Source organism: Astatotilapia calliptera, chromosome 12 (assembly GCF_964374335.1).
Source record: "Astatotilapia calliptera chromosome 12, fAstCal68.1, whole genome shotgun sequence".
Lineage (NCBI taxonomy): Eukaryota > Metazoa > Chordata > Actinopteri > Cichliformes > Cichlidae > Astatotilapia > Astatotilapia calliptera.
This window is the reverse complement of record NC_137433.1, coordinates 16326885-16353435: the sequence shown is the minus strand read 5'-3', so window position 1 is coordinate 16353435 and position 26551 is coordinate 16326885. Positions and strand designations below refer to the sequence as shown.

The following is a 26551-nucleotide window of genomic DNA, read 5'->3' as shown; positions in this document are numbered from 1 at the left end:
GTAGCAGCAATGTATTTGAGTAAAATATATAAATAACCAAAACAAAAAGTACTTTTAAAAATTCATCTAAGATGCCATTTTTGTGATTGCATAAAGTCAACATGTTGTGTAAGAATGTGATCGGAGTTTAAATAGAAATGAAATTAAATTTAAGACAGCGTGCAATCCCAAATTGGACATTTCTGTAGATGACCAAAGTATGTCTTAGATATAATAATGTATTTATTTCTTTTACCAACAATCAGTTCACTAACCGATGAAAATAAATCTTTTTTGCACACTAAGCATTGGAGGACCTACATTTAAGAAGAATGTACTTCAACCATAGTCTAACCATATGACCACAACTAGTTCATTTGGTAAAATAAATAAACCAATAGATACATAAATAAACAAACAGTTCTCCCTTCTTATGAACTACATCCAGAAGAGCAAAAAATGTAGGCAAATATGAGAACACCCAGGGGACCATTGTTAAAGACAGCATAACTAATTCAATAGAGAGAAAAAAAACCAGTTGATCTTTATGAGGCAAGATGTAATCATTATTATTTATGTAAAAAAATTTTTTTTTTTTTGTATGGAATGAGTCATCATTGTAAAGCCCTCATTGTATAGCAAAACCCAACCCATTAGCCTCCCTTATTATGTTGGTCAAGGTAATGTTTCATTATGCCCGAGGTATATTATTAATAACCTAGAATTATATATATCAAATTTAAGAGGTACAAAAGATAACACTTAACTCGTGGTGGACCAACTTCATCATGAACTGAATGTTTTGACGATCATTTAAAAAACAAAAACCACATGCACACAATTTTGATTTACATTCATTTAATAGTATCTCATGACAGTTTTCAAAGGCAGGCTGTGCAGCATAAGAAGTATTTTGAGTGCTTTCCTGTCCAACAGTGTTATCAACTGTTACTCCAAATGTTTCTTACACAACACCGGTCACCGCCCCCCCCCCCTCCTCAAACAAACAAAATAAACAAAAACAAACTTACAGCTGTGTTACAAACAAAACACATTCTTCAAGAACCGTGACACTCTGTCAGTGATTATGTGCAATCGTCTTGTTTAAAACTGGGATGAGAAAAGTAAACATTTATATCAAAATACCGAACACTTCGAAATAAAAGATTTTACATTGCAAAGGAGAAAAACATAATTTAAGCTTTGGGTTGAGAAAGGCTGGATCCCTTTTGGGAACCAAATAGGTCTTCCATGATTCTATAAAGAACAAAGACAATTAAATACGTCTGAATGGCAACGGAAACAAATCCAACAGGAATGTCATCAATCAGACACCATATAAGATTTCACTTGGACAACACTACATTTACCCTGACTGGAACTGCGAAGCATGAGTGCCGTAGACAGTTGTAATATTTATTTATTTAATTTGAAGCTGCAGTCAAAAGTTTTCACTTCAGTTGTTCATAAATGTGTCACAGTTAGGATACAGAAGTCGACAACAAAGACGCATTCCTGTGCTCGATGACAATCTTGTGCGTGCGTGTACAGCAGACAGCAAGAGGAAGTTGTACATGATTGTACACAGGTATTTGGTGCTGAACACGAGTACAGTAAGATATGTGAATGCAGCAGTGTCTTTATTTTCATTTAAGGAGGGCACGAAGGCAAACGTGATGAATGCTGCTGATGTTCTGATGTGGTTCTGAGGTGCAGCAAGGGTGTTAAGGCTTTGGAGATGTCATATTGTACAGTGAGGACAAACAACGGGAATGGTCTTCATTTATACAACATAAGAATTACCATAATAAATGTTATATGACTAACATTTACTTATAGTTCGTACATGATGTGGAACAAACTGTTTTTGTATGACATGATTGTGACGGCAAACGTAACGCACACGTTTAATTTACACTTTGCATCAACATCCAGCATCTCCTTTATGAACTTCGAAGCATAAAAGACAAAAAGTAACTGTAAATGTTTAACTGTAAGGCATTTGCACATTTCTAGTTTAATGAAATATTCCTAGGCTGTGTCTTCCCATCTTTCAAGCTTCTATGAAGTTACTGTCACGTCATTCAAGCTGACTACTAAAATAAAGGAATGAGGCATTTTCAGATCAATGAAGTTCAAACTGTCCAGGAAATTTAACCGCCACGGCTGCAGACAGTCTATGACCTCCCTCACTGTGTGTGATATTTCAGCGCCGACGCACACCAAAAGGAAAAAAAAAAAAAAAAAAAACTGAGGTAGGCGAGAAAACAATCAAACGCTTGACCATAATGTAGTCATTGTGTAAATAAGAACAAGAAGGAAAACGTGAAAGGCAGAGGGAAACAAAATAGTGTGAATGTGGGACTGATGTCAGTTTACTCAAAGTAAAGATGACCTTGCACTATTTGAGTTGGTTAAGAATGAGATCCATGCAGGCCTGCAGTCCCGCTGCAGCGCTGGTGACAGCATGCGTTACGCCTGTTACACTTTGCATATTTCGGTAGGCGCGGATTCCCACTGCCCTGACCTGTGAGTGTGCGTTCAGGGCTTTTCTTGCGGTGCCTTGAGGTGAAAGGGTGCAGAGACAAATGGGTCTACAGCGCTCACGTCTGAGGTCCACGAGTGCAGAGGTCCAGCGGGGACAGATGCTACAGCAGCCTGCTTGCTCGCGTTAGACGCCGCTCTGTGAGCTGCTGCTGGCTGCTGGGGCACAGGTCCTTCAAAGTGTCGGGAGTATTTGGCCAGAGCTTGAGGACGGAAAGGTTGCTGGGCAACCTGTTCTAAGACTCCTTGATCAGAGGTTACAGCGTGAGCTCCAGCTGCGTGGGGGTACGAGGTCTTCGGCTGCGCTCCTTTGGGCTCCTTTCTTTTTCCGAATGGAGCCTGAGAGAAAACGTCGAGCTGCTGCTGCTGCTGAGCCGCGAGGGGACCGCGTGGAAATGGAGCGTTGGCGAATACGTCACTTGTGTCTTCTTGCGCAATCAGAAAGGGGGCTTTGGAGAAGATATCTGCAGCGCCCTCCATCTCCTTTGCTGCCTCGTGTACATGCTGGAAGTGATTCTGGGCAAAGGTATTTGGAGCAGGTTGATCGAAGGTTGTAGCTGATTGTGCTGCTGCTGTGCTGGAGTGCAGAGATGGATGGAGAGCTAACTGAGGCCCTTGGTCTTCTTCATCCTCAGAGTCCTGCAGCAGAGGTCTAGAACCGCTGCAGTCATGGGGGGCTATGTGACTCTCAATGCCTTCACCGTCCTCTTGCTCGTCCTTGTGTGCTTCTTTTTCTTCGTCTTCATCGCTGGAGTGCACACAGCCCTCATTCTGTGGAGAATCTGCTCCTACAGCTTCAGTCTCTTGTCCCTCCTCAAGCACAGAGTAGCCATTACTCTCCCCTTGGAGATCTGTTCAAGCAAGCAAAGATAGAGGGGGAAAACAAATTGGAGGTAAACAAAAATGTTAGAATACAAATGAGAAGGAACTGCCATCTGTGGTCCAGCTGCCCATTTATCTACCAGATCCGTCTCGCATAACAGATGGACTCTAAAATCTGTAAGTCACTGATTTTCGAGGATGACTAAACAATGAGAACCCATCACAAGACTACAATTCTACTCTGAACAGGTCACAGTCACAACACTACCAGTTCTACTAGTACGTCACCACATTAACCTTGTTTCCACGATTCTCAACTCAACCTTCACAAGTAACGCCGGGTGTTACAGGAAAACAGTGGCAGCAGTTTTGCTTTAGGTTAAAACTGAGTCAGTTGAGGAGGAGGGAGCATGAGAAAGATCTGTGGAAACAAGGGGAAAGAGCCTTCACAGCAAAAGTGAAAAATAGTTAGCGACAGACAGACTGCACAGAAGACAGATCAGTCTTACCTCAGCAGTGTTGACAGCAGTTGTTAACGTGCAGCTCAGGGGGAAAGGTTAGTTGAAGCAATTAAAGGAAAAGACCAGCTCTTTCGGCTCTTGTTTTGTTTTACTTCTTGGGCGAGCTTTTCCTCCTCACTTGTGTTTTAAATCGTCCACGCCCTTTCCGTATGACTTAAGTGTGAATATGACACAGTTTGGAGCTGACAAAAATATCCCACAGTGTGACAGCTCACGTAAGTGTGTAGAAAAACAGCTTCTCATCTCTCACAATACAGCTCATAGTCTGTACAGTCAACTTGAGATATTACCTGATTAACAGACACACAATTTAGGAAGGCAAATTAGAAAAGTGTGAGGAGGAATAAAGTTTTTAGGTTTCTGAAAACTGGTCTGATCACAACAACCACTCTATTTATGACCATTACACCGGGTGATATGAATAGGATTCATGACAATACCCCATTAGCCTTTTATGGCTAAGAGAACACCAAGGGAACGACGAGTCTGATGATCTCCATCAGTGATACTTCATTAACACTTTGATGATTATAGATAGTCTGTTTGCATTTCAACCCAAAGAGCACAGCAACACACGTAAAAGTCTGCAACCAGTGGCAGAGTGCTGCAGGATGCAGAATTATAGTGGACTGCAAAAATATGAACCGCAATATTAAATGGAAAGAAAATGGGATGTAGACATTTAAAATGGTTAAGATCAGATGTAATACAACTCACACACAAGCCTTTCTTATGATTATTTAATGAACTATAGGAGACAGAGGTGAAAGGTATCCCAGTGTTATCAGGAAGTTAGTTCCGTCATTAGCTCTGTTAAATAAAATCTATTCAGGCATATACAGTAACTTACATGTACCAGTACTAGTGTATAACCTAACAGCTGCAATGGAGAGCAACACATACTATCCAGTCAAGCGATTCAAAAGCACTTAGTCTCATGTTTGTTTGGTAACTAAACCGTGAGCACTAGATAAATGTTTGACAAGAACTAAGAGAGAAGACAGAAGGACAGAGTCGACAGTTTTGCACTCTTAAATAAAGCCTCATACACAAATATGTTTTATCTATACATCCTTATACAATTTTTACATATTTTATAATGGTCCTCAGTTAATACATTCTTTCTAAAGCACTATCAATAATAGTCACTTTTAATCATAACATGATAAAATGTTACACACTAAAATCTACCTTTACCAATGCTGACAAGTGCAAAAAAAAGAAAAAAGAAAAAAGTGTTACTTTATGTATATTTACATTTCTCTTTCATCTGGACAGACTGTCACAACTGACTTTATGGTATATGGTAACAAAGGATTGGCCAGAGAAGATTGAGAGGATGTCAGTGGGAGAGGGAGGAAGGATATTTTCATGTAAAGTTCCTTCATTAACATAATACCTACACAAAATAATGACATTTACGTCACACTTCCCTCTCTGTGACGGTGGTATTCTGCTAAAAATCTGCTCATTTATACGACCCTGAGAGCGGACCAACACAGAGGAAAAACAGCATGATAATAGAGTCTTGTTTAGCTTTGGCATCGGAACAGGTCAAATACCTTCATTCCCTTTTACTTCTGCTGTGCTTACCTCAACGATGGGTCACAGGTATGAGAATGAGCTGGCATTAGTGGTGTTGTAGATAATGCTGACAATGGTGGGAAGCTGTGCTGTGGCAATGGAGCCGAACTCACCAGCTGTATTAACACTGACCTCAGCAGTTTCAGGAAATGATTACAACTGACAGATTTACAGGTGTAGCATTAGAATACGCTAGACACACTGCTTAACATCCAGAAAGAGGGGACAGTATACAGGTATGCTCAAGCCTGTGAAGCCACTTGGTCGGTTTACACCAGTGATTCCCAAAGTGTGGGCCACAAAGGTACTACAGGTGCCTGCAGTAATAACAGAAATTACGCTCAAGTATGTACAAGTATGTACATATTTAAATGTATTTATTTATATAAAAGTGAATTAACACTGGTGATCGGAGGTGGTGAGTTTGTGAAGTTTTTCATCACTCTGATCTAAATTTACGCTCTTGTTTTGAAGTCTGAGTCCCAGTGGCAGGTGGCCATGACACTTTGCATGTGATTGGGCAGCATTAGCAATTTATAGCAAACAGCCTGGGCTGTTTATGCTTTTTTAAAATAGAAATGTCAAGAAAAAACACACCACCCTCTCGTGTTTTGATTAGAGTGAAGATTTAACACTGGGTGGGGCCCGTGGGATTTTCTGGTTTTTAAGTGGGCTGCAGCACTCTTGACTTTGGGAATAGCTGGTTTAGACAAATAGATCTATAAAGGAATCATGGCACATGATGGCTTGAACAGATTTGACTTTCCATGACTATGCGCACTCCAACAGTGTGAGAAATCTTTAAAACCTATCCAAAACTGACACTTCTTCTTTTATATGTAAACTGGTTCAATCCGAACAGAAGCGCAGCTCCAGGTTGCATCTTTGTTTGGTCAGTAGTTCAAAGCTCTCATAGGAAAGTGCATCAAATTATCTACAGCATTCTACAGTCTTTAGTCAGACCCCTGACACATATAACCATGCTTAACATGTGCATACGATGATGGTCGACTATGGCCGTGCACTCTGTGAAGGATGTTAATGGGAGTAAGAAGAAAGCATGAGGAAGACCATGGTGTAGCCAAGACAGAAGCGGACGATATGCTCAGGCATTAATGAAAAGATTTTTACCAGTGTGGGAATGTCAGCGGCTAGCAGAGACATATGAAACCAGCTATCAGGCAACTAGAGATGGAGTTGAGGCCAAGGAGGCACATAAAGAGAATACTGGCTCCTCTTGGTCCTCATAAGGTGCTACATTAAGTGTCTCTGCGTGCCCATCTTTACCCCCCAACCCTCCCCCCATATCCCTTTGTTAGGATTGCACACTGCCCCTTCGACCTCTCCCACCCCCTCTAGAGGTCGATGAGCTGATCCACCAGCAGAAGGGAGCGAGCCAAGTTGGGGATGCTGGACTCTGAACTGCCACTGTTGGTGCGCGAGTGACCACCTGGAACGTGCCAGAAAGAAAGAGAGATAGAGACAGAGATGGGCATGGAGGAGCCGAGGGAGAGTGTGAAAGACAAGCAAAAGAATAAGTCATTTTAACAGGGATTGCATGAAGAAATTAAAGAGTGGGAAGATGACCAGGATGAGGGGAGAGAGATGCATGAATAGGGGGTAGAAAGAGAAACAAGCAGAGAGTGAGCTGGGATAACTTTTATACAGCTGCATCATTACAGGGGGAGGGGGGAGTTAGGGAAAGCCATACTAACATGGGGAGACTTTCAAGATAAACTAAAAAGAGTCAAAACACCTGCAAGATGGCGAAGCACTGGGAGTTAAAAGATGACTAATGTGAGAGCTCGATGAGATAAGAAAAAAGCCACCCATACAAGACTTCTCACATCAGAAATCCCAGGAACAAGCTAATGGTGACTAAACTGGGAGGGGGGGCTAGCTCATTCATCTTCGTGGCTCACAGTCTGGGTTTCAGCAGGTGTGAGTGCTCATCTCAGAATTAGGTTAGCCTTACCTTGATTTGAGTTTTTGGAGATGAGCACTGGAATAGGATCAAACTCGTCGTCATTGCCCTTCTCCCCACACGACATGAGGAAAGCAGAGTCTGTGGTGAAGGAAGAGGAAGTGAAGTAACGATGGAAGCGGGAAGAGGTTAACTCGGCCAACAAAAAGAGCAGGAAATAAAAAAAAGAAGGAGAAGAAAAGAAAGGAGGATGCGAGTAGATTATAAACGGAAGCAGCCAGGGCAGTCAAAGTTTTTAAAAGCCATTCAGTTTTACATGGCTTTTAGCATCTTCTACAAATGAGTCAAGGGTCTGGCGAGGCTGTCATTTAGTGTCCAATTCAATTTCCACTTTTGCTTTTTACTGTTTCAACAGGCCTTTCTATTGTGTGGTTGATCAGGGGTCTGCAATTGTGTTGCCACAAACACTGAAACCCCAAAACCCCGCCCCCCCACACACACGCACGCGGAAAATAAAAGGTCTTACCAGAAGCAGTCTGACCAGCTGGCAGCTCCTCCAGGCAGGATCCAGCGCCAGGAGGAGCAGAGGAGCAAGAAGAAGGGAGAACAGAAACAGATGGGTTTCCATGACAGGTATGAGATAACAGATCACAACCCAGCAGAGAATCCTCCCCAGTGAGAGAATCTGAGACAGCGGCCAGAGAAAGAAAGGGTATGAGAAAGTAAGACTGTTAGTGCAAGGAGCAGAAAAAGATGCATTGTATTACTATAATAGCTTATATGTGCAAGCATAAAGAGTTTAAAAGCTATGTTAGCTTCATTTAATAACAAACAATAAAAAGAGGCATCTCTTTTTCAATGATTGAGCACAATTTTTATTTCTATAGCACTTTTCAAGATAAACGTGGCAAAGTGGGTCACAGAAAAATGCAAGCAGATCTCAGTGAATAGACCACTTAACACCCTAAAGCTTAAGCAGGTTATGGTCCATATAACTGAACTATCCTAAAGCAACTGTTCTAGTTATAGACCAAAATGATTGTGATCTGGAACTAAGGCTGTGCGATATGCCCAAAATCTCATATCCTGATATAAGAATTCTATTGTCTGATAACGATATAAATCACAAAAATGTAACATTTTCTGTAAATTCTGTGAATCGCGGGCAGCTCGTCTTGCGGGAAGTGTTTCCAGCTGCGCGTCATGTAGCTGGAGTCGAGTGTTTTAACCGATGCATGAAACTACACATTTTTAGACATAAGTTGTAACAGCCGCCGTTTTCTTTGTGAGTATTTATTACACGGCGTGCTGCGGGGAAAAGCCTGTTCTAACGTTTGATGCTAAGGTTTATTCTTTAGCACCTGGCGGCTCTTTTTTAAATTCTCATCCGTAAATAATCTGCTCTTTCACGTGATTCAGTTTATTTTGAAAAGTCTCAACAGGATCTTGAGCTTTATTGTGAAAGGTTTATGTGGAACATAAACAAGCGGACACGCGATGCTGTTACCGTCGTTGTTGCTAACCAACGCATAAAAACAGGCGCTTGTCCATCTTTAGTGTGGTTATATAAAATATAAGAGAAAGAGAGAACTTTAAGAAATTAATATAGCCACTACAAGGACCATCAAAATGGTGAAAAATATTGCCGTAAACAGTTTATTTTGCGACACGAACAACCCTATCTGGAACGCCAGCAAATGTTTGAGTTAATATAAATCAATAAAACTACATCTTAGGATTGTCGCAGAACCTGAACTTAGTTAACCTTGGGTAAAACAGTGATCGGAAAAAGTGCTATTCTGAGGTCCAGGATGCTAACCTGGCACACTGGCAGGAATGAGCTCTGGCTGGCCCAAATGTCTCTGGGGCTGGGGAGCCTCCAAACCAGGAATCAGTGAGTCCACACACACCTCTGCCTTTACTACATAAACACAACGTAAAACAGTAATACAAAGACGTTGTTATTAGTACAGAAAAGAAAGAAGAACATCTTCTTTGTTCCTTTCCCAGATGATATGCCTGACTTTGTAAGGATGTTAGAGAAAAGAAAGGGAAGGAAGACATATGCAGAGCAAATGAGGAATTTTTGGGGGCAAAGCATGGGACAAGAACATAGCTGGTACCATTTGTGGTGCTCTCTGCAGCAGTGTTGAAGGAGTCAGTCAGGGTTAAGAGGTCAGGGAGCAGAAGAGAAGTATCAGGGGACTTCTGTCCCTCAATCAGCTTCTCTGTGAGTGAGCCAGAGAAAGAAGAGGGAGAAGAGAAAGGGACAGATGGCAACAGAGAAAAAGGCAATGAGAGAGGATTTTCCATAGAAATGACAAAGAAGCAGAGAAACTACACTTTGCGATGGTGCATGATGGCAAAAATCAACAAGGACAAATGCATCCATCTGCCTTCATGGTCAGCATTTTTAGAAGCAAGATTCATCCAGCAAGAAAAAAAAATTAAGGATATCATGTAAATTTCGAGGTACTTTCACGTCAATATAATAAAATTACTGAATCATTTGTTAGTTTATATCAGGGTTGTCAAACATAAGGCCCTGGGGCCAAAAAAAGCCAAGCAAAGACTCCAATCAACTGCCTCTGGAAGATATAAGGAACAGCATAAATGTTTTGACTTTTAAATGTGTTTTAATGAGTTTTGCAGCTTTTCCTACAGATATGACTAGTCATACTATACAAAAGAAATACATTTTACTAATTGATTGCAGATTTTAAACATTTTTTATTTATTTGGTCAAAGTGAGCTGTATGTGGCACACAACGTGAAATGAGTTTGACATCCCTGGGTTATAAGTTCCTTCCTCAATAGCATTCAGTTGCCAAAAAAAGTTAAATTATGGCAGCAGATCTTTAATGCAGAAAACATTTCTCATGCTCTTTCACACCTTCAAAAACTTCAAGTTAAAGCAACCAATGAAGACCTTTCTTTTTATTTTCCACAACATTTTCAGCTCATTTTTGGAGCAGTGCACAAAAAAAGAAAACAAAACCCACAGTTGATGTTGTTAAGTTGTCGTTACCAAAACAAATAAGATCTGATTTTACTAAGTACTAAGTGTGCTGCATGCATGAAGTGTATTTCTATTTATTATAGTATAAGTGTATTTCATGCAGTTACTAATTTTTCACTGCAGCCTTATACTCACAGGAAACTGCTAGGGGCAAAGAAAGGGTTGGGGGGGGGGGGCATCTAGGACAAGGAATGTGTTGGCTCAGAAAATGGCACAGCAGATGTGACCTTCTGACCCCTTCGCTATAGGAAAGACGCCAACGCTGGTGAAAAGCTTTTCACAAATCCTAAATGTCAAACATTTGATTTTCACAGGGAACAGTGAAAATATGCAGTTTTAAAATGCTACATACAGTATGTTTTACATGCTGTTGCACTCTTGCCACAAGGCTGTTTTCACGTTATCTCAGATGGGATGTTGTGCTTCTTTAGCAGAAGTCAGAGTGTGTTTGCTTGTGTGCATTCTATCTCAGTAAGGGATCCAAAGAGTCAAAGAGATAGCTTAGGCTGGACAGAGAAGATTACCCACACCCTTATTACGTAACGTTTTTATCCTCTCAGTTCAGGCCTTAAACAGTATGTAAACAAAAAAAAAGAAAATAAAAAAAAAGGTAAAGAGGCATGAAGCATACACTTCCAGAAGAACTCAAGACTAAACAGAGAATAAAATAAAAAGCTGGACCGTCATTTCAACAGGAGAGTGCGCTTAGCTTTCTCTTGTTCCTAGCAGCACTGGTAAGCAGGCTCCACTAGTAGTAAAGCAATCCAATTAACAAAGGAGAATTTGTCCTTCGCGTTACCAGGCAACAGAGAAGGAGAAAGCACAGACCTGCAAATGAGATGCGATCTAGCTGTAGCAACACTGTCTATTCATGAACGCTGACAAGAAGCCACTGTGAGGCTGCTCGCTAAGTCAACAAGGTAGAACTGTGTACTAATCCAAACCACAAAAACTGGCACTTGGAAGCTAACCTGTGGATGGTGTGAAAGCCAAGAAACTACCTGAGCAAATACAAAGTCACTCATGAGGTATATTTGCTAAGAGTCCAGGAGAATCAAAGGGATGGCTCGTTGTGCGTCCTGGTGTGACCACAATATTATAGAGTGAGAGGCAGTTAAAAGGGTCTGAGAGACAATAGTGCTGACGCTACACTTGGTGATGGCTATAGATCAATACTGCACAGTGGACTCTAAAAATTGAGACAGCAACATATAGAGCAGCTATAACCTACACAACAGAAATTTTCTAATAATATGCAAGAAAATAGGGATGCTTACTCAAAGTCAGTGCTTGGAATCATCAGTTGAAGATCTGCAGTTTAAAGCTGATACTCTGACTTGACTATTTGCCTGCTTACAACAAGCGCAAGCCTCTAGGGCTGTCCTGGACACTGGCTTTAGTAGTATCAACAGCTAATACTTGAATATTTCAATATTAATTGCGGACGCTTTTCCTACAATGGATGCATATAGATGTAACAATAAAAAAAAACAATCACCATGCAAATAAGATTAAGATGATGGCTGCGCTGTGATTTCTGATGGTTATAAACTGTTTTCTTTTAATAGAAGTACACAAGCCCACAGACAAATCCTTATGATAGATTAACATTATACGCATATACTCAATCACTGAGACAAATCCAGCTGGTTCAGAAGCATCCTTTACAAAGCTGTCAGAGGCATACTGAGAAAAGCTAAACAAAGACTTACCTGGAAAGGCATTGAGGCTGGGAATGAGATTTTCATTGGATCCCGCAGCTTTCTCTCCAGCTGCAGCAGCTGTGCACAAGCCAAAGGAGGAGAAAAAACAAACAGGTTTTAGATCATGGAATGATTCACTAATGCTGTGTGTGAACAAACTGAACTTACTCTCAGCTAGCTTTGCAAAGTCTTTGTTAAGAAGCTCCTCTGCTGTTAGCTTAGAGAAGTTATCGTCGCCAAAAGGATTCCAGGCGGGCTGAGTGTGGGGGACAGTGAGTGCTGAGGAGGCGTCCCCGTCACCTGGATGGTATACACTCTGTTGGGACGAGCAGGGGGACCCAGAAGGAGTAGTGCTTGCTGATCTGCAGTACAAAGATAAATATAAAAGACAGTAGGAGCACACAGTGAAACTACACAAAGGCTGTTAAGTCAATGCACACTGGCCTCCTGATGTATGCGGTAGTAAGGAGAGAGAATGAACAGTTATTTAAAGACTGAAGTGAGATATTCTCGGGGATCTAAAAGAGTTATTTGTCCTCTTTCTGGGTGCTGTGATATGAATGTACTGTCTATTGCACGTCGATCTTCACTCAGTGTCATGAAAGAACAGTTCATCCTCAGATCACTGAGGGGAGTTCATTCTGCTCACTTGGACTTGTTGAGGCTGGCTTCAGCTGCGGCTGCCTGAAGTAGCTGGGTCGACTTGCTAACGGGGACCCCAAACACGGCACTGTGGGTGACATCACTAAGGATACGTCTGTGGCCACTCTTGGTGGCCGTCTTTGGCGAGGAGGGGGGTGTCAGGGAGCCAACTTTGTGGATCCCTCTGCCAGTCGTCTGCAATGAGAAAAAAAAATGATGCAGAGGGGTGAAAATGTGTTAGTAACTAAAACCTTTTCTCTATGGTACTGTTCAAAAGTCTAGAGTCTTTTCTTTATATTTTTCTAGAAAAATAGTAGAAGTTCCTGTGGTCTATAGAAACACGTGCAAACATACACGGAAAAAAATTATATAGAAGCACAAACAGAGTTTGTACAATTCTAAACAGATTGAAAGTCAATATTTGGTATGACCACCGTTATTCTTCAACACAGCCTGAACTCTGCTAGATAAGCTTTCTTGTAATTTCTGGTCTTTAGAAGTACTTCTCCAGTTTCTTGAAGGACAATTAAAGCTCTTCATTTTTCAAAGAGTCAGCTCAAAAACAAATGGTATGTTTTTGCAATAGGCTACTGTAACAAAGTGCCTAAAGATACAATTTAAAATTGGTTCTGCTCATAAAAGCCAAGCTGTCTCTTAAGTGTAGATACAACACTGGTTCATCTATTGAGTTAGCTGTCTTTTCTATGTTTGAACAATTCAAAGGTCAGTATTCCTCTGAAATGGTCAGATACAAGTACTGGACTAAAAATGAGTGAAAAAGGCCAAAGTCCAAAGAAAAACTTTAAAAGTCCTTCATAAAGCCTGGAGAACTATTGCTCAGGACCACTTAAAAATTACATGCAAGTCTGGCTGCTTGGAAGCAAAACATAAAGAAAAAACTGAAGACTTTTGCACAGTTCAGTATTATAAAAAAAAAAAGAAAAAAAAAAAGAAATAAATGAACCAGATACAAACATTAGAACAAGTAAGAGCAACTGGAAAAGAAAATTGATCAAAGAGATTGAAGATTGCTCCAAACTACAACTCTATGAAAACAGGAAACATTTACAGGAGAGGAAAACATGAAACAGTCTGACAGAAACTCATGAAAATTCTATACATTATACATTCAGTAAAAATGGAATGAGATTTTTCGAATATTTTGCCACCGAGAAGAGGAAAAAGTGAGCAAAAGTCTGGATGTGATTCGTTAGAGACGAGCCAATAATCAGCCCCGACCCAAAGAGTAGCAGACAGCAGCAGGAGTAGGACGTTACCACAAACTCTGGACCACGAGCTGCAGGACCAACAACTGCGGACTCGGGGATGGGTGTGAGATGGGCAGCTGCAGTTTCAAGGACTAAATGCTGCTGCTGTTGGTGTTGATGCTGCAGGGTAACAACTTGAGGAACAGGTTTATATTGCAGCAGACTGGATGCTTGTGATGATGTTTGTTGTTGCTGAAGTTGGTGGTGGTAGAGGTTCTGTACCAGGTGATGCTACACAGGAACACCACACAGCTGACCGTGAGCAAGGTAAACTGTGGCCCAACTGAAATATTTTCTGTTATGTATTGCAAAACTAAACCAGATTAATTTTTTCTGTTCTGCTTCACCAGCAAACAACATGAATGCACGGAAGAAAACCTACAACAAACCTATAAAAATATGGAAATATTTGTTGCAGCTCATAATAAAGTGGGAATCTCAAAGGGTTTGTTTGAACAAATGTCTGTTAAATTGACATTTATTGATAAATGAGGTAACAGAATGGGAATTTAACAGTTTTCTGAGGAATGATTCCTAATAAGTAAATATGTAATTTTGCAGTACAAATGCAACGAGTTTGTCTGTAAGCTTAGTAGTTCACACTATCATTCCTCAAGAACGTGTCAACGAAACACGTCAACAGGCGTGTACTAAGAAAGAAAGTTCAGCATAGCCAAGATTTTCTTTTCCTGTTAGCTGGCTTGATGAAACCTAACAATCCAGTCTGAGACAACAGGTATGATGGTAGTGGTTATTAACTTTCTTTGTTAACCTAGGCTTGCTTCAGGTGCCAAGAGGGCAGCTGACATGTCATTTGATACTTCCTCCACACAAAACAAATGACTTAGCTCCACCTACTCTGATCAGAAACATTATCAGAGGAACAGGTAGTAGAGATCTAGAAAAAGAATATAAAATACACCTCCTATTGCTGCAAATAAGACAAGCGAGCAGTGATGGCAGCAAATCATCAATCGCAAGCTCTCCTAGCACTAAAATAAAGTGAGGTGTATCAAAAAGAATCATCTTATTATAAAAAGCTATCATTTTAAAGTGACAGTAATCGAAATAATGGACATAGAAGCTTGTGGTAAATTTTTAAAGTACATGGCTGAATAATAAGTTTTACAAACAAGACAATGTTAACAAGTTCTCAATGTGTCCCCCTCCAGACACACAACATGTCTCCACAATACTCAAACTTGCCACTGCTGCTGTTATGCTACAGACCAGCAACCACGTGACACTCACGAATCTCCTATTTCTAATAATAGGCATTTCCACTTTTGCTGGAGAATGGGGAATAAAACCACTTTAAAATCAGACGATTCTTTTTGACACACGCTGTATAAATGCTGTTTATTTCCAACTGCACATTAGGGTTTCGAAACTTGAAGTTTTACCAAAATTCAGACCAAAATTAAACCAAAACTCTGAAGATAACCTGTGCAGGAATAGGTTGTGTGTTCAGCATCAGTTACTATGGTGATCTAGTCAGGCAAAAGGAGAGACACTGTCATAACACTGAAAATTTGTTGACAGCAGATCTAGTTAAAATCTTACAAGAATGAATGGAAAAGGAAGCTACAGTAAGTTGGTTAAATAAAGAGCTGCAAACAGCACATTTCCTGCCTCTCAGCCAGGTAACTTCCTCCAACCCTTTCACTGAGGTGTGGTGCTAGCAGTCTCATGCTATGTGCAGCATGAGAATCAAATCACAATATCTCACAGAATGAATGAAAATTACACTTACTGCCTGTCAACTAATTCTTTATTTTCTCATTGTTATTTCTTTATTCATCTGGGGAAAAGACGGCATCCATAAGTGTTTTATTTGGGAAGTACAGTTGCTGTTGGCCCTGGTTCTTCCTATCTGTAACATAAGACACACTATTGCAGGATTCCTTAATATCATTCAGCTCCTTCTCAAGATCGGATCTTGACTGATGCCAGCTTCTATATATTACAGATTTCTACATATTACAGGACTACAGATTGTGACAACAGTCCTCCTCCAGCTGTGGAGATCCATTGCAACATAAAAGCCTGAATGTGGAGCAGGTGGAGAAGTGTTTCATGTTGCACTACGACAAGTTCACAAATCCTAGAGAGCAGAACAAGGACCACCATTGCCAGCTGTAGTGTAAGAAACTAGAAGTGGAGTTCATCTACAGGATGAGGCATTAGATTATATTTATAAAGTGTTTGTATAGGACAAACCTATAGGAAGTATGTGACTGTACGCATAAACACCATGAACACAATCTAATTGGTAAGAAACCAAATCAAACCAGGCCTGAAACCTTTGAGATTACCACCTTAAGACTGGGAGCAGTGTAAATGTGTAGCTTTGGCTTGAAACACACACACACCAGTGATGAACATAATCATGTTGAATTTAAGCTTCACTGAAACTAAACAGAGCTCTTAAAACTGATTTTGAACAACAAACAGGGCAGCTCAGCCAAAAAACAATATCACTAAAATCCACAGAAATCAAAATAGTTCATCATGCAAAACACAGACAGCCCACACCTGAAGTTTGTATTTTCAAGTGTGTCTCATTATCAAGCCCAAACCCTTTGCGTGGTATCACACTCTTCTTGTTATTGCTTGCACAGTGAATATGCATTTTATGAAAAATCCCTGATGCTGTTAATTCTTTGAAAACAAAGGCATTAAAATGTCTCACCACGCGTGCACAGCATTATTCAATGTCATCCATGAAACAGCACACATTCAGCTAATCACCATTTCCATTCTTGCTCTAACAGTCTTCCTACCTGCTGAGTGCTCTGTGGGCTTAAGAAGGCAGAGGCTTGCTGCTGCTGCTGCTGCTTCATAAGCAGCTGCTGATGCTGAGATGTAGCCTGCGGCTGCATGTTAGCAGACGGAGCCTGTTGAGCAGGTTGGACAGCAGCTGAAGCTGGAGGAGGGACACTGATACCGACACCTGTAAGGGAAGTTAATACGATATATGAGAAAATTATAAAAGTATTCTTGATCATCAAATACGACACAGATTCTTTTTGTGCAGATTCTTACATGAACCAGCTGTCATCCACACAAACATTGTTGTGCAAGTGAGTGAGAAAATCTTAAATCACCTCACTCTCGAGTTATTGGATTCACAAACTTGGGTATATACGCCACCCACCCCCACAGTGGGGTGACACAACACCCCATCAGCCTTTTTATGGCTGAGGGGCAAAAACTAATTGGACCGATACCAATCAAAAGAATGACTTTGAACAACACATAAATAAATGTGAGGGTGAATCATGCCACCATCTATTCTGTCTCTGCAAGTTGACCAGAAGGGACTTTAAATAAAAACTAAAAGCCTTTAAAGAGCAGACTAAACCAATAGGAACACAGCATATAAATATATAGTGAATTATAGTGAAATTCTTGAGGGATTCATGAACCAAAAGTAATTCAACATAAATAGTGTTATTAGCAGGGTAACAGTCATCACAAATCCAGGCTTTGATCACAATGGTTTTAACCCTGACATATAGAGAAAATCATAGTTTAAACAGCTCCTTGTACCTATAGCCTGGGGTGCCCCAGTAGCCACACCAGGCCTCTTGCGTGGGGTGAGTGCTGGCTGGATGGGAAGAATGCCTGATATGGGCTGGGGCTGAGCCTGGCCAGCTTTGGGCCGCTGTCGAGGTGCAATTGAGGTTTCCGTTGTAGGAACTGGGTCTGTGAGCCTGATGGAAGAAGAAGAAAACTCTGCAGAGTAACGCAAAGTTTCTTATGACAATAATATTAATAAAAATAACACACACGCTTTGCTTGTCACTCACCTGGCTTTGTTTTGACTCTTTTTGGCCACTGCTTCACTCGCTTTGATAGGCTCAGGAAGTTTTGCAGGAATAGGAGAATTCTGCAGAGGAGAAAAGATTTATCAAAAATGATCAAATCTTTTCACATTTTTGATTAGTATTTTCCATAAATGTATAATTGTTTTGTGCTTTGTTATTACTAAGGGCCTAGTGACAAAATCTGTACTGTCATTAATATCACTGTGTTCTAGATAGCTGTTTCTAGCTAGCTAGCTAGGAAAGTTTCAAACTCAAACTCCAGCACACGAGATGTAAAATCAAAGACATGTAGTAACAAAAAGAAAATCTAAGTTACTGCTGAGCACACACATATTTTCATCTAATACTCCCACTATTGCTCTCGCCGTGATGACTCACATGTAGATTTGGGACGGGACACTCTCGTCGAGCCAGTTTAAAGGCAAAGTAGGATACTTGGTAAATGTCTGGCCTCTTTTCAGGATCAGGTTCCAGCATGTATCCTGAGACACAAAAAATATTCTGAGTTAATTTGCATTTAAATTTAACTGCACCTAGACTACACATATTCAGAAAGCAGAACGGTCGCATGATCTAAGCAAATAGAGTACTTACTAATAAGACAGTGCATTTCATGTGAGTAGCGAGAGTTGTCTGGGATGGTGAAACTGCCATCACAGATAGCCACTTGGCTCTCGCCGAATGGAAGGGTGAAGTAGCACAGCTTATAGAGAAGACAACCCAAGGCCTGCGCAGACAAGGAAATGAACACATATAAAAACATATACTCTGTATGACGTCATAGTAGTTAGATAATATTTTTAAGTTAGCCTCACCCAAATGTCTGCTTTTGTTGTGATGACATTTCCCCCATAGAGGTTGACCATCTCTGGAGCACGGTATGACAGCGTAGTATACCTGCAGTAGCAGTAATGTATGAGAACAGACCAATGAGCTTCTGAAATATAGGGAGAAAATAGGGTAGATGGTACATCAAGAGGAAAAAAACAACTAACTTTTTGATTTCATCCTCTAAAACTGCCACCCCTTCTGTCTGTGGATTTTGGAAGTGGTTGGTGGCACTTCCAAAGTCACAGAGCACATAGTGTCCCCGGTCATGAAGAAGAATATTTTCCACCTATGTGTGGAAGACAAGATAAGACTTGTGAGATGTGATGTACAGTGAAACAAACGCAAAAAACAAACAAACAAACAAAAAATATTCCAAATTACTAGTGTGATAATTCATTAGATAGATCTGTGCTGTCAGTAGTATTCGCATACAGAAAATGTATTAGGCTTGCCTTGAGATCTCGATGGATGATTGGAGTCTTGCACTGATGTAGACGAGTGACCGCCTCGCACGTGTCACAAAAGATCTGTAACACCTCAGCTTCAGTGAAGCCCGTCTGTAGCCGCTGGTTCATTAGGTTCACCACCTGGCCACCTAAATGAAAAAAAATTTAGTCAATAAAAAGACATAAATTCCTTTTTTTTAATGTAATTATTTAAAGTTTCTAGGTAATATTTAAGGCTCAAATATAAGTTTACTCTGATCCCAACACATCTAAAATAAATGACAAAAACATACATTAATCTTTATCATTCACATGACACTTCAAAGCGGTCAGCTTTTACATAAGAGAAAAAAGTAAAGAGGGCATCATGAATGTATTGCTTTAACACATTAACATTGCTGTTTATAGCATAACAAAATTAATACATTTTCGACACTACACAATTTAAAAACCCTAACGATGCTCACAACTGCACAGGCATGTTAACATTTTATCTTTCTACAAATGACACAGCTAAGTTAAGCACCGAGTAAAACACAAGTTCTATTGACCACGACAGCTATCAGCTGAACATTTGCCTTTGGAAAAAAAGAAAAGAAAGGATGCTGTAAGAGCCGAGGGTAATGGAGCTTTGAATTCAGAGATAGAAAGGCATGGGGAGGGGGTTGGGCGATTTACCTCGACAGAAGTCCATTAAGATCAGGACTTCCCACACATCACCAGCTCCGACTGCAGTTATGCTGGAGTCCAGGAAGCCGACTATATTTTTGTTACCCACCAGGTCCCTCTGTGTAAACAAACAGAGAGAGAAACAGGAATGATGAACAACAAGAGAGGCAATTTTCAAATATCATGCAGTCCTAAGAAACTTTATTTGATAGATCAAAAAATACATCAATGTTTGTAAATTCTCAGTTTAATTTTAACTGCCAAAGGACTTAAGGTAATGATGATAAAATCATCTGATAAGCATGTCACCAGGGAGTGGCTACAGGAACTGGTCTGTTTCACTTACAGTTAGGAAACGGACATGCAACTGAGCTTACAAGGCAACATTTTAAACAGAACTTCATGTTCTAAAATGGAACTAATTACAATCCTGAGTGCTGCTTTGTTATCACCACTTGACACAAGTCAAATAGTGTTTTTGCATAACTTTTTTTTTTTTAATTTCGGGCATTCTGGGTTGTTCATATTTGCATTTTCTGTATCAAATTACTTAACACTAGATAGATTTTTGTGTTTGTTGCTGAGCAGGCTAACAGTAATGCAAATTGCTGAGTTTTCTCCAGTCAGCTTTGGGGCAATCACACTCACCATAATTTGTATTTCAAGTTTGCAGATCTTCAAATCGTGTTCGTTGTTGACATACATTCTTTTTAGTGCACATCGTGCACCTTGATGAGTCCTCACCAAAAAGACTATGGCAAAACCTCCTGCAAAGAGAAGAACAGGAAGAATGGACAAATTGAAATGCAGAAATAGAAAAACCACCATAGTTATGTCTCTTGCATTTTTTGCCACCATATACAGTGCAATTATAAGTGGCACTGCATTGGTGCTAAAACCCAGGGCGTTCTTTCTATGAGACAACACTGCTAAGCATACTGCCTTGCTCAGTCTGGTTTGAGTTTATTTCTCAGGACAGTGACCATCTGTTGACAGTGACTTGATTTTTACTGAGGAAAAAAGACAACCTTGGCAGATCAAATAATCATGACCTAAACTACAAGGAGCCTGATAAAGTCACAATAAAAATAAAATCTATCAAACATGTGCAACGAATCGCTTTATCCAGTTTAAACCACTGGTGTCAAACAGCCCTGCAGCAGGGTATAATTCAACCCTGTTGGATGGCCTGGGTTTAGCATACAGGGAGTGCAGAATTATTAGGCAAATGAGTATTTTGTCCACATCATCCTTTTCATGCATGTTGTCTAACTCCAAGCTGTATAGGCTCGAAAGCCTACTACCAATTAAGCATATTAGGTGATGTGCATCTCTGTAATGAGAAGGGGTGTGGTCTAATGACATCAACACCCTATATCAGGTGTGCATAATTATTAGGCAACGTCCTTTCCTTTGGCAAAATGGGTCAAAAGAAGGACTTGACAGGCTCAGAAAAGTCAGAAATAGTGAGATATCTTGCAGAGGGATGCAGCAGTCTCAAAATTGCAAAGCTTCTGAAGCGTGATCATCAAAAAATCAAGTGTTTCATTCAAAATAGTCAACAGGGTCGCAAGAAGCGTGTGGAAAAACCAAGGCGCAAAATAACTGCCCATGAACTGAGAAAAGTCAAGCATGCAGCTGCCAAGATGCCACTTGCCACCAGTTTGGCCATATTTCAGAGCTGCAACATCACTGGAGTGCCCAAAAGCACAAGGTGTGCAATACTCAGAGACATGGCCAAGGTAAGAAAGGCTGAAAGACGACCACCACTGAACAAGACACACAAGCTGAAACGTCAAGACTGGGCCAAGAAATATCTCAAGACTGATTTTTCTAAGGTTTTATGGACTGATGAAATGAGAGTGAGTCTTGATGGGCCCGTGGCTGGATTGGTAAAGGGCAGAGAGCTCCAGTCCGACTCAGACGCCAGCAAGTGGAGTACTGGTTTGGGCTGGTATCATCAAAGATGAGCTTGTGGGGCCTTTTCGGGTTGAGGATGGAGTCAAGTTCAACTCCCAGTCCTACTGCCAGTTTCTGGAAGACACCTTCTTCAAGCAGTGGTACAGGAAGAAGTCTGCATCCTTCAAGAAAAACATGATTTTCATGCAGGACAATGCTCCATCACACGCGTCCAAGTACTCCACAGCGTGGCTGGCAAGAAAGGGTATAAAAGAAGAAAAACTAATGACATGGCCTCCTTGTTCACCTGATCTGAACCCCATTGAGAACCTGTGGTCCATCATCAAATGTGAGATTTACAAGGAGGGAAAACAGTACACCTCTCTGAACAGTGTCTGGGAGGCTGTGGTTGCTGCTGCACGCAATGTTGATGGTGAACAGATCAAAACACTGACAGAATCCATGGATGGCAGGCTTTTGAGTGCCCTTGCAAAGAAAGGTGGCTATATTGGTCGCTGATTTGTTTTTGTTTTGTTTTTGAATGTCAGAAATGTATATTTGTGAATGTGGAGATGTTATATTGGTTTCACTGGTAAAAATAAATAATTGAAATGGGTATATATTTGTTTTTTGTTAAGTTGCCTAATAATTATGCACAGTAATAGTCACCTGCACACACAGATATCCCCCTAAAATAGCTAAAACTAAAAACAAACTAAAAACTACTTCCAAAAACATTCAGCTTTGATATTAATGAGTTTTTTGGGTTCATTGAGAACATGGTTGTTGTTCAATAATAAAATTATTCCTCAAAAATACAACTTGCCTAATAATTCTGCATTCCCTGTAAACACTGTGTGGTGAGTTAGCTGGCTGGCACAATAGTCACAAGACCTTGAAACAAAACTGTGTGAGTAAGCAGCTGTGCCAAAAAGATGCAAGAAGACAAAACTGACAAGACAGGAAGTGAGAGAATATATCATCCCACGTTTAGTCACAATGATGACAGTGACAACCATAGCAACTAAAACCACCAGGAATCATACCACACTAATAAATAAAGCACAAACTGAGTATCTCTCAGCAGATATCTGGATATTTTAGATTCAATTATCATTGTTATTATTATTATTCTACTACTATCAGCATTACTCAATACGAGCTGCATTGTTAAAGACGTTCATAGAGTACAGCAATATTTTTTTTTAACAGGAAACCACACTAAATATGAAATCATGTGGGCTTCAGTCCTCCATCCTGTGTGGGTCAGCATGAATGAGGAAACTTAGTCATTTTACTGTTGTCAACATGAATTAAATGACTTGAAGTTTCACAATGAAGTGCTAAATTCTCTGCATATAAGAAAAAGGAGCTGGCAGAGCACATTGCTCAGTAATTAGTGTTATGACATGAAAAGCAATTGCTTGGATGAGATATGAAGTTTAATTAAGAGCTGAGGCCTGTATTGAATCAGAATAAAGAGCAGAGACTAGGCGGGCACGTGTGTGTATAGCCCAGCAGAGCAGAGGCATCTGATCCACTGCTGTCTTGCACAGTCTAATCTGAGATGCCTGTTAGAAATTAGAGGGATTAGCGGCTGTCTTAAGTAACATTTAGCAGTGGTCTACTGTCTCAGGAGACGGGGTGACTAAATAAGTCCAGCTAAAAATAGCCACTACTCCTTGACGTAAAATGATTATAACACAGTTGTAAATGCACACAAAAATAAACCTTTGGGCTCTGCAATGAAAAGTGTCACCAATGCTTGTAATGTTCAGTTACAATCTGTCAGTGTAATGGAACTTGCATAATAAGCATCTAGGCTTTAGACTAAGACACAGCACATGCCCTCACCACTACGATGCTGTTTACAAACATATGCACAACACTGCAGTGACAGGGAGAAAAACCAGAGATCGTCTAAAGAGAAGGTGGCATAAACTATCTAATCTGACTTAGAAAAGTTTTTTTCCCACTCTGTTAGAAAATGTGATAATTATGGAATACAAAAAGGGAATGACTCGCACATTAATGACAGCAGGATCTGGGGGCACTAATGTTACCAGCAGTAACTCTATACATCAATACAAAACAACACTTCCTGCTGACCGTAAAGGGAGAGAGCTGTGTGTCAGGAAATCCAGAGGTAAGTCAGTAATAAATCACAGATTTACCCAAGACCTAAAGCTAAAAAAAGATAACACTGTTCAAAGCGTGCACCTCCAAACCAAAGTTACAAAAGAAAAAAAAGTTACAAAAGCAGCACAGTGCGCCACCCTCACTGCTTTAGTCAGCACAGGGTAAAGTGTGTTGCCACAAAGTTCAAGAGTGACAACAAAGGGAGTTGGAGTAAGAGGAGGAAAAAATAATTAACTACATGACGCAGCCAGATAACAGTGACTGCAGGCCCAGACTTCAATGAAAAGCATCTGAATAAACAGGTGTATTGCCAGTAGCTGTACTCGAATTACAAAGAGCAGCTCTACTACCAGATCAAAATGCAGTGAAAGGAAAAAATAAATAAATAAATAAAACCTTGCATCTTGGGGAAGCTGTATATATAATTATGGTGATGATGCCATTTAGTAGGCCTAAGAATTACACACCTGAATTGTGCTTTTCTAAAGTTATTATCTGCAGCAAGGCCAAACTGAGCTCACAGAAACAAAGAAATTCCCTAACATCCCAGTACAGGGCGGGTCTGAAGTTTGCTGTGGAACTCATTCATAAAGCCAGTGTGCGGCCAAACACATGGTTCCCATCTATAGTACTGATAAATTAATCAGACTTTTTTCATCTATTATTTAGTAACAGGCCCTCTTAGCTAACAGAGGACATCAGACTCTCATTGCAAAGACAAATGACCACAGGGAAAAGGTTTACCTCTTTCACAATATCCGTTTAGCCTGTTCTAATAGAAATGACCTAAAAAAGGTGCAATCAGTCCTCACCACACTAAGTTAAGTATTTGGATTAACAAATGACCATGCAAGAATATTTTCACCTGGAAAAGTTTGTGTGAAGTTATGTTTGAGTTTCAGCTTACTGTAAGGTCACATTCTATGTGCCAACACATCCTAACCAACAACTTCCAGTTAATTTTAACTTGTGCAGTCTACATCTGCCAGTCCCTCTGTAAATATCCATACAGGTGACTCAGCATGGCGTTGGCCCCTTACAGCACAGCAGGAAATCCAGTTTTGCTATGTTCCTCCCAGCCTTCAAGTAAAGAGTGTAGTAATGCAAGGATAATACACACTGAGAGATGTAGAGCCCATCATCTTTACATCTTAAAATTTCAGCCTAGTCTGTCTTCCTCCTAATCTGCCTGTTGTTATTATAATTGTTATTATTAAAAATAAACAGATAAGACAGGTTTGGGCAACCTGGCAGCAAACAGGCATGCAGAGGACTGCCTAAATGTGTAACCTCTAAACCCTGACCAGTAAATATTCATTAACCAATGCCATTTCCACTTAGTAATGTATAGCAAACATGATAGCTTATCATTGTGTTAGTAACATTACTCTGACTGGGCCAAAAACAAAACAAAAACAGGCCCAATCGTTTAAATGAAGCAGTCCAAATCACAATTAAAGTGTTTGTAGTAATCCACACAAGGGAACGCCACGTAGTTCACCTTCAGCGATTGTTTCCTCCACGGTTACTTGATATCTTCCAATGCTGAAGACTCGTCCGATGAAGCTGCCACCGCCGCCGGAACCAGCGCCTCCTCCACCGGCTCCAGGACTAGGCCCGGAGCCCCCAAACTCCCGACGGGAATCAAAAAATTTCTTCATTTTCCCTTGACACTGCCCAAAGCAGGACCGAGTCCAAAAATGTATAAATGTCGCGACAACGACAGTAGTTGGACAGAGTCAGTCGCTGAGGTGCTGGCGTTAACGCTTCAACAGCTGAATGAATGCTGCTAGCTGGCTTCAAGCTAAAAGCTAGAGAAACTAGCTGGACCTTAAAATATCCCGAACACTGCTGCCTGATGCTGTTCAGCTAACTCATGGTTTGAACAGCAGGCGGAGTCAAATAATGCAGAGAAGCCGCTTTCCACTCTATACCAAAATCAGTACTAGCTACACAATGAGCCGGACTATGAGCCCGAAAAACCCAGTCAGCTCACCTAGCTAGCTAGTCAGCTAGCTAAGCAGCCAGGTGCCAGCTGTCAGTCAACAGACTAGCAGCCAGGTAGATTCCTGATATCAAGTCCAGGTCGTTACACATCTCGGTCGATATTCTCCCGAGGGAAATGTTAGTCCACTTGCTGCCTTATACCTCTGTATCGTTGAGAAAATTTCAGCTCTTTACTGTTTGTATTCGTGCTGCAGGTTAGAATAAGCCTAGTCAACTAGGTTAACTTAATGACAGAGCTAACACAGTCACCAGTACACGCTAATGGCAGAAGTCCTCCCCATCTCCCCTGAATCCTGCTGGACTGCTCCTCGTGTGATTGGTCAAATCAACAGCGACTTCCTGTTAGTGCACCCTGCTTGTCCCGGAGCTGTGGATTGTCAACATAAATAAAGGGCGTTTTGTTTTTTCATCAGTCTAATTTACTAATAACAGTAAAATAAAAGGAAACCAATTTAATCTTTAATCTCAAATTTGTGAACAAAGACGAGGAAATATCTACAGAAGGGGATTTTTTGTGTGTGTGATTTTCTTGGTCTTTGGAGCTAAAAGAGGCCACCCAAACACACGAGATATCAATGGAAAGCCCATGAGGCACTCTATTTAGTACCACAGGACTAGGTAAGGTAGCTCAAATAAGTAAAAAGATATACACCAAAAGCAAATGTCCATTCCAGATAACATAAATGAATAGGATAGTTCTCAATATTTAAATACAAAAACCAAA

The 26551-nt window shown here is 40.6% G+C and overlaps 1 protein-coding gene across 10 annotated transcripts; it reads right to left on the bottom strand.

Annotated features, from left to right (window-relative positions):
- Positions 1-820: 820 nt before the first annotated feature.
- aak1a (AP2 associated kinase 1a) lies at positions 821-26158 on the bottom strand. Of its 10 annotated transcripts, none has more exons than XM_026187039.2 (20): positions 25322-26152; positions 20431-20549; positions 19792-19900; positions 19120-19262; positions 18832-18953; positions 18652-18733; positions 18431-18563; positions 18215-18318; positions 17819-17898; positions 17559-17722; positions 16790-16959; positions 14016-14237; positions 12746-12933; positions 12265-12458; positions 12106-12174; positions 9498-9602; positions 9194-9295; positions 7901-8059; positions 7426-7515; positions 821-3374 (listed from the first exon to the last, which is right to left on the bottom strand). In XM_026187039.2, the coding sequence occupies exons 1-20, from the start codon at positions 25479-25481 to the stop codon at positions 2521-2523; spliced, it is 3369 nt and encodes a 1122-aa protein (XP_026042824.2). In that variant the 5' UTR covers positions 25482-26152; the 3' UTR covers positions 821-2520. The 10 variants fall into 10 exon arrangements, with proteins under 10 accessions (XP_026042824.2, XP_026042826.2, XP_026042827.2 ...); XM_026187045.2 differs by lacking the exon at positions 821-3374 and adding an exon at positions 4593-6900 and having other exon boundaries at positions 25322-26158; XM_026187041.2 differs by lacking the exon at positions 9194-9295.
- Between the last annotated feature and the right edge of the window lie 393 nt (positions 26159-26551).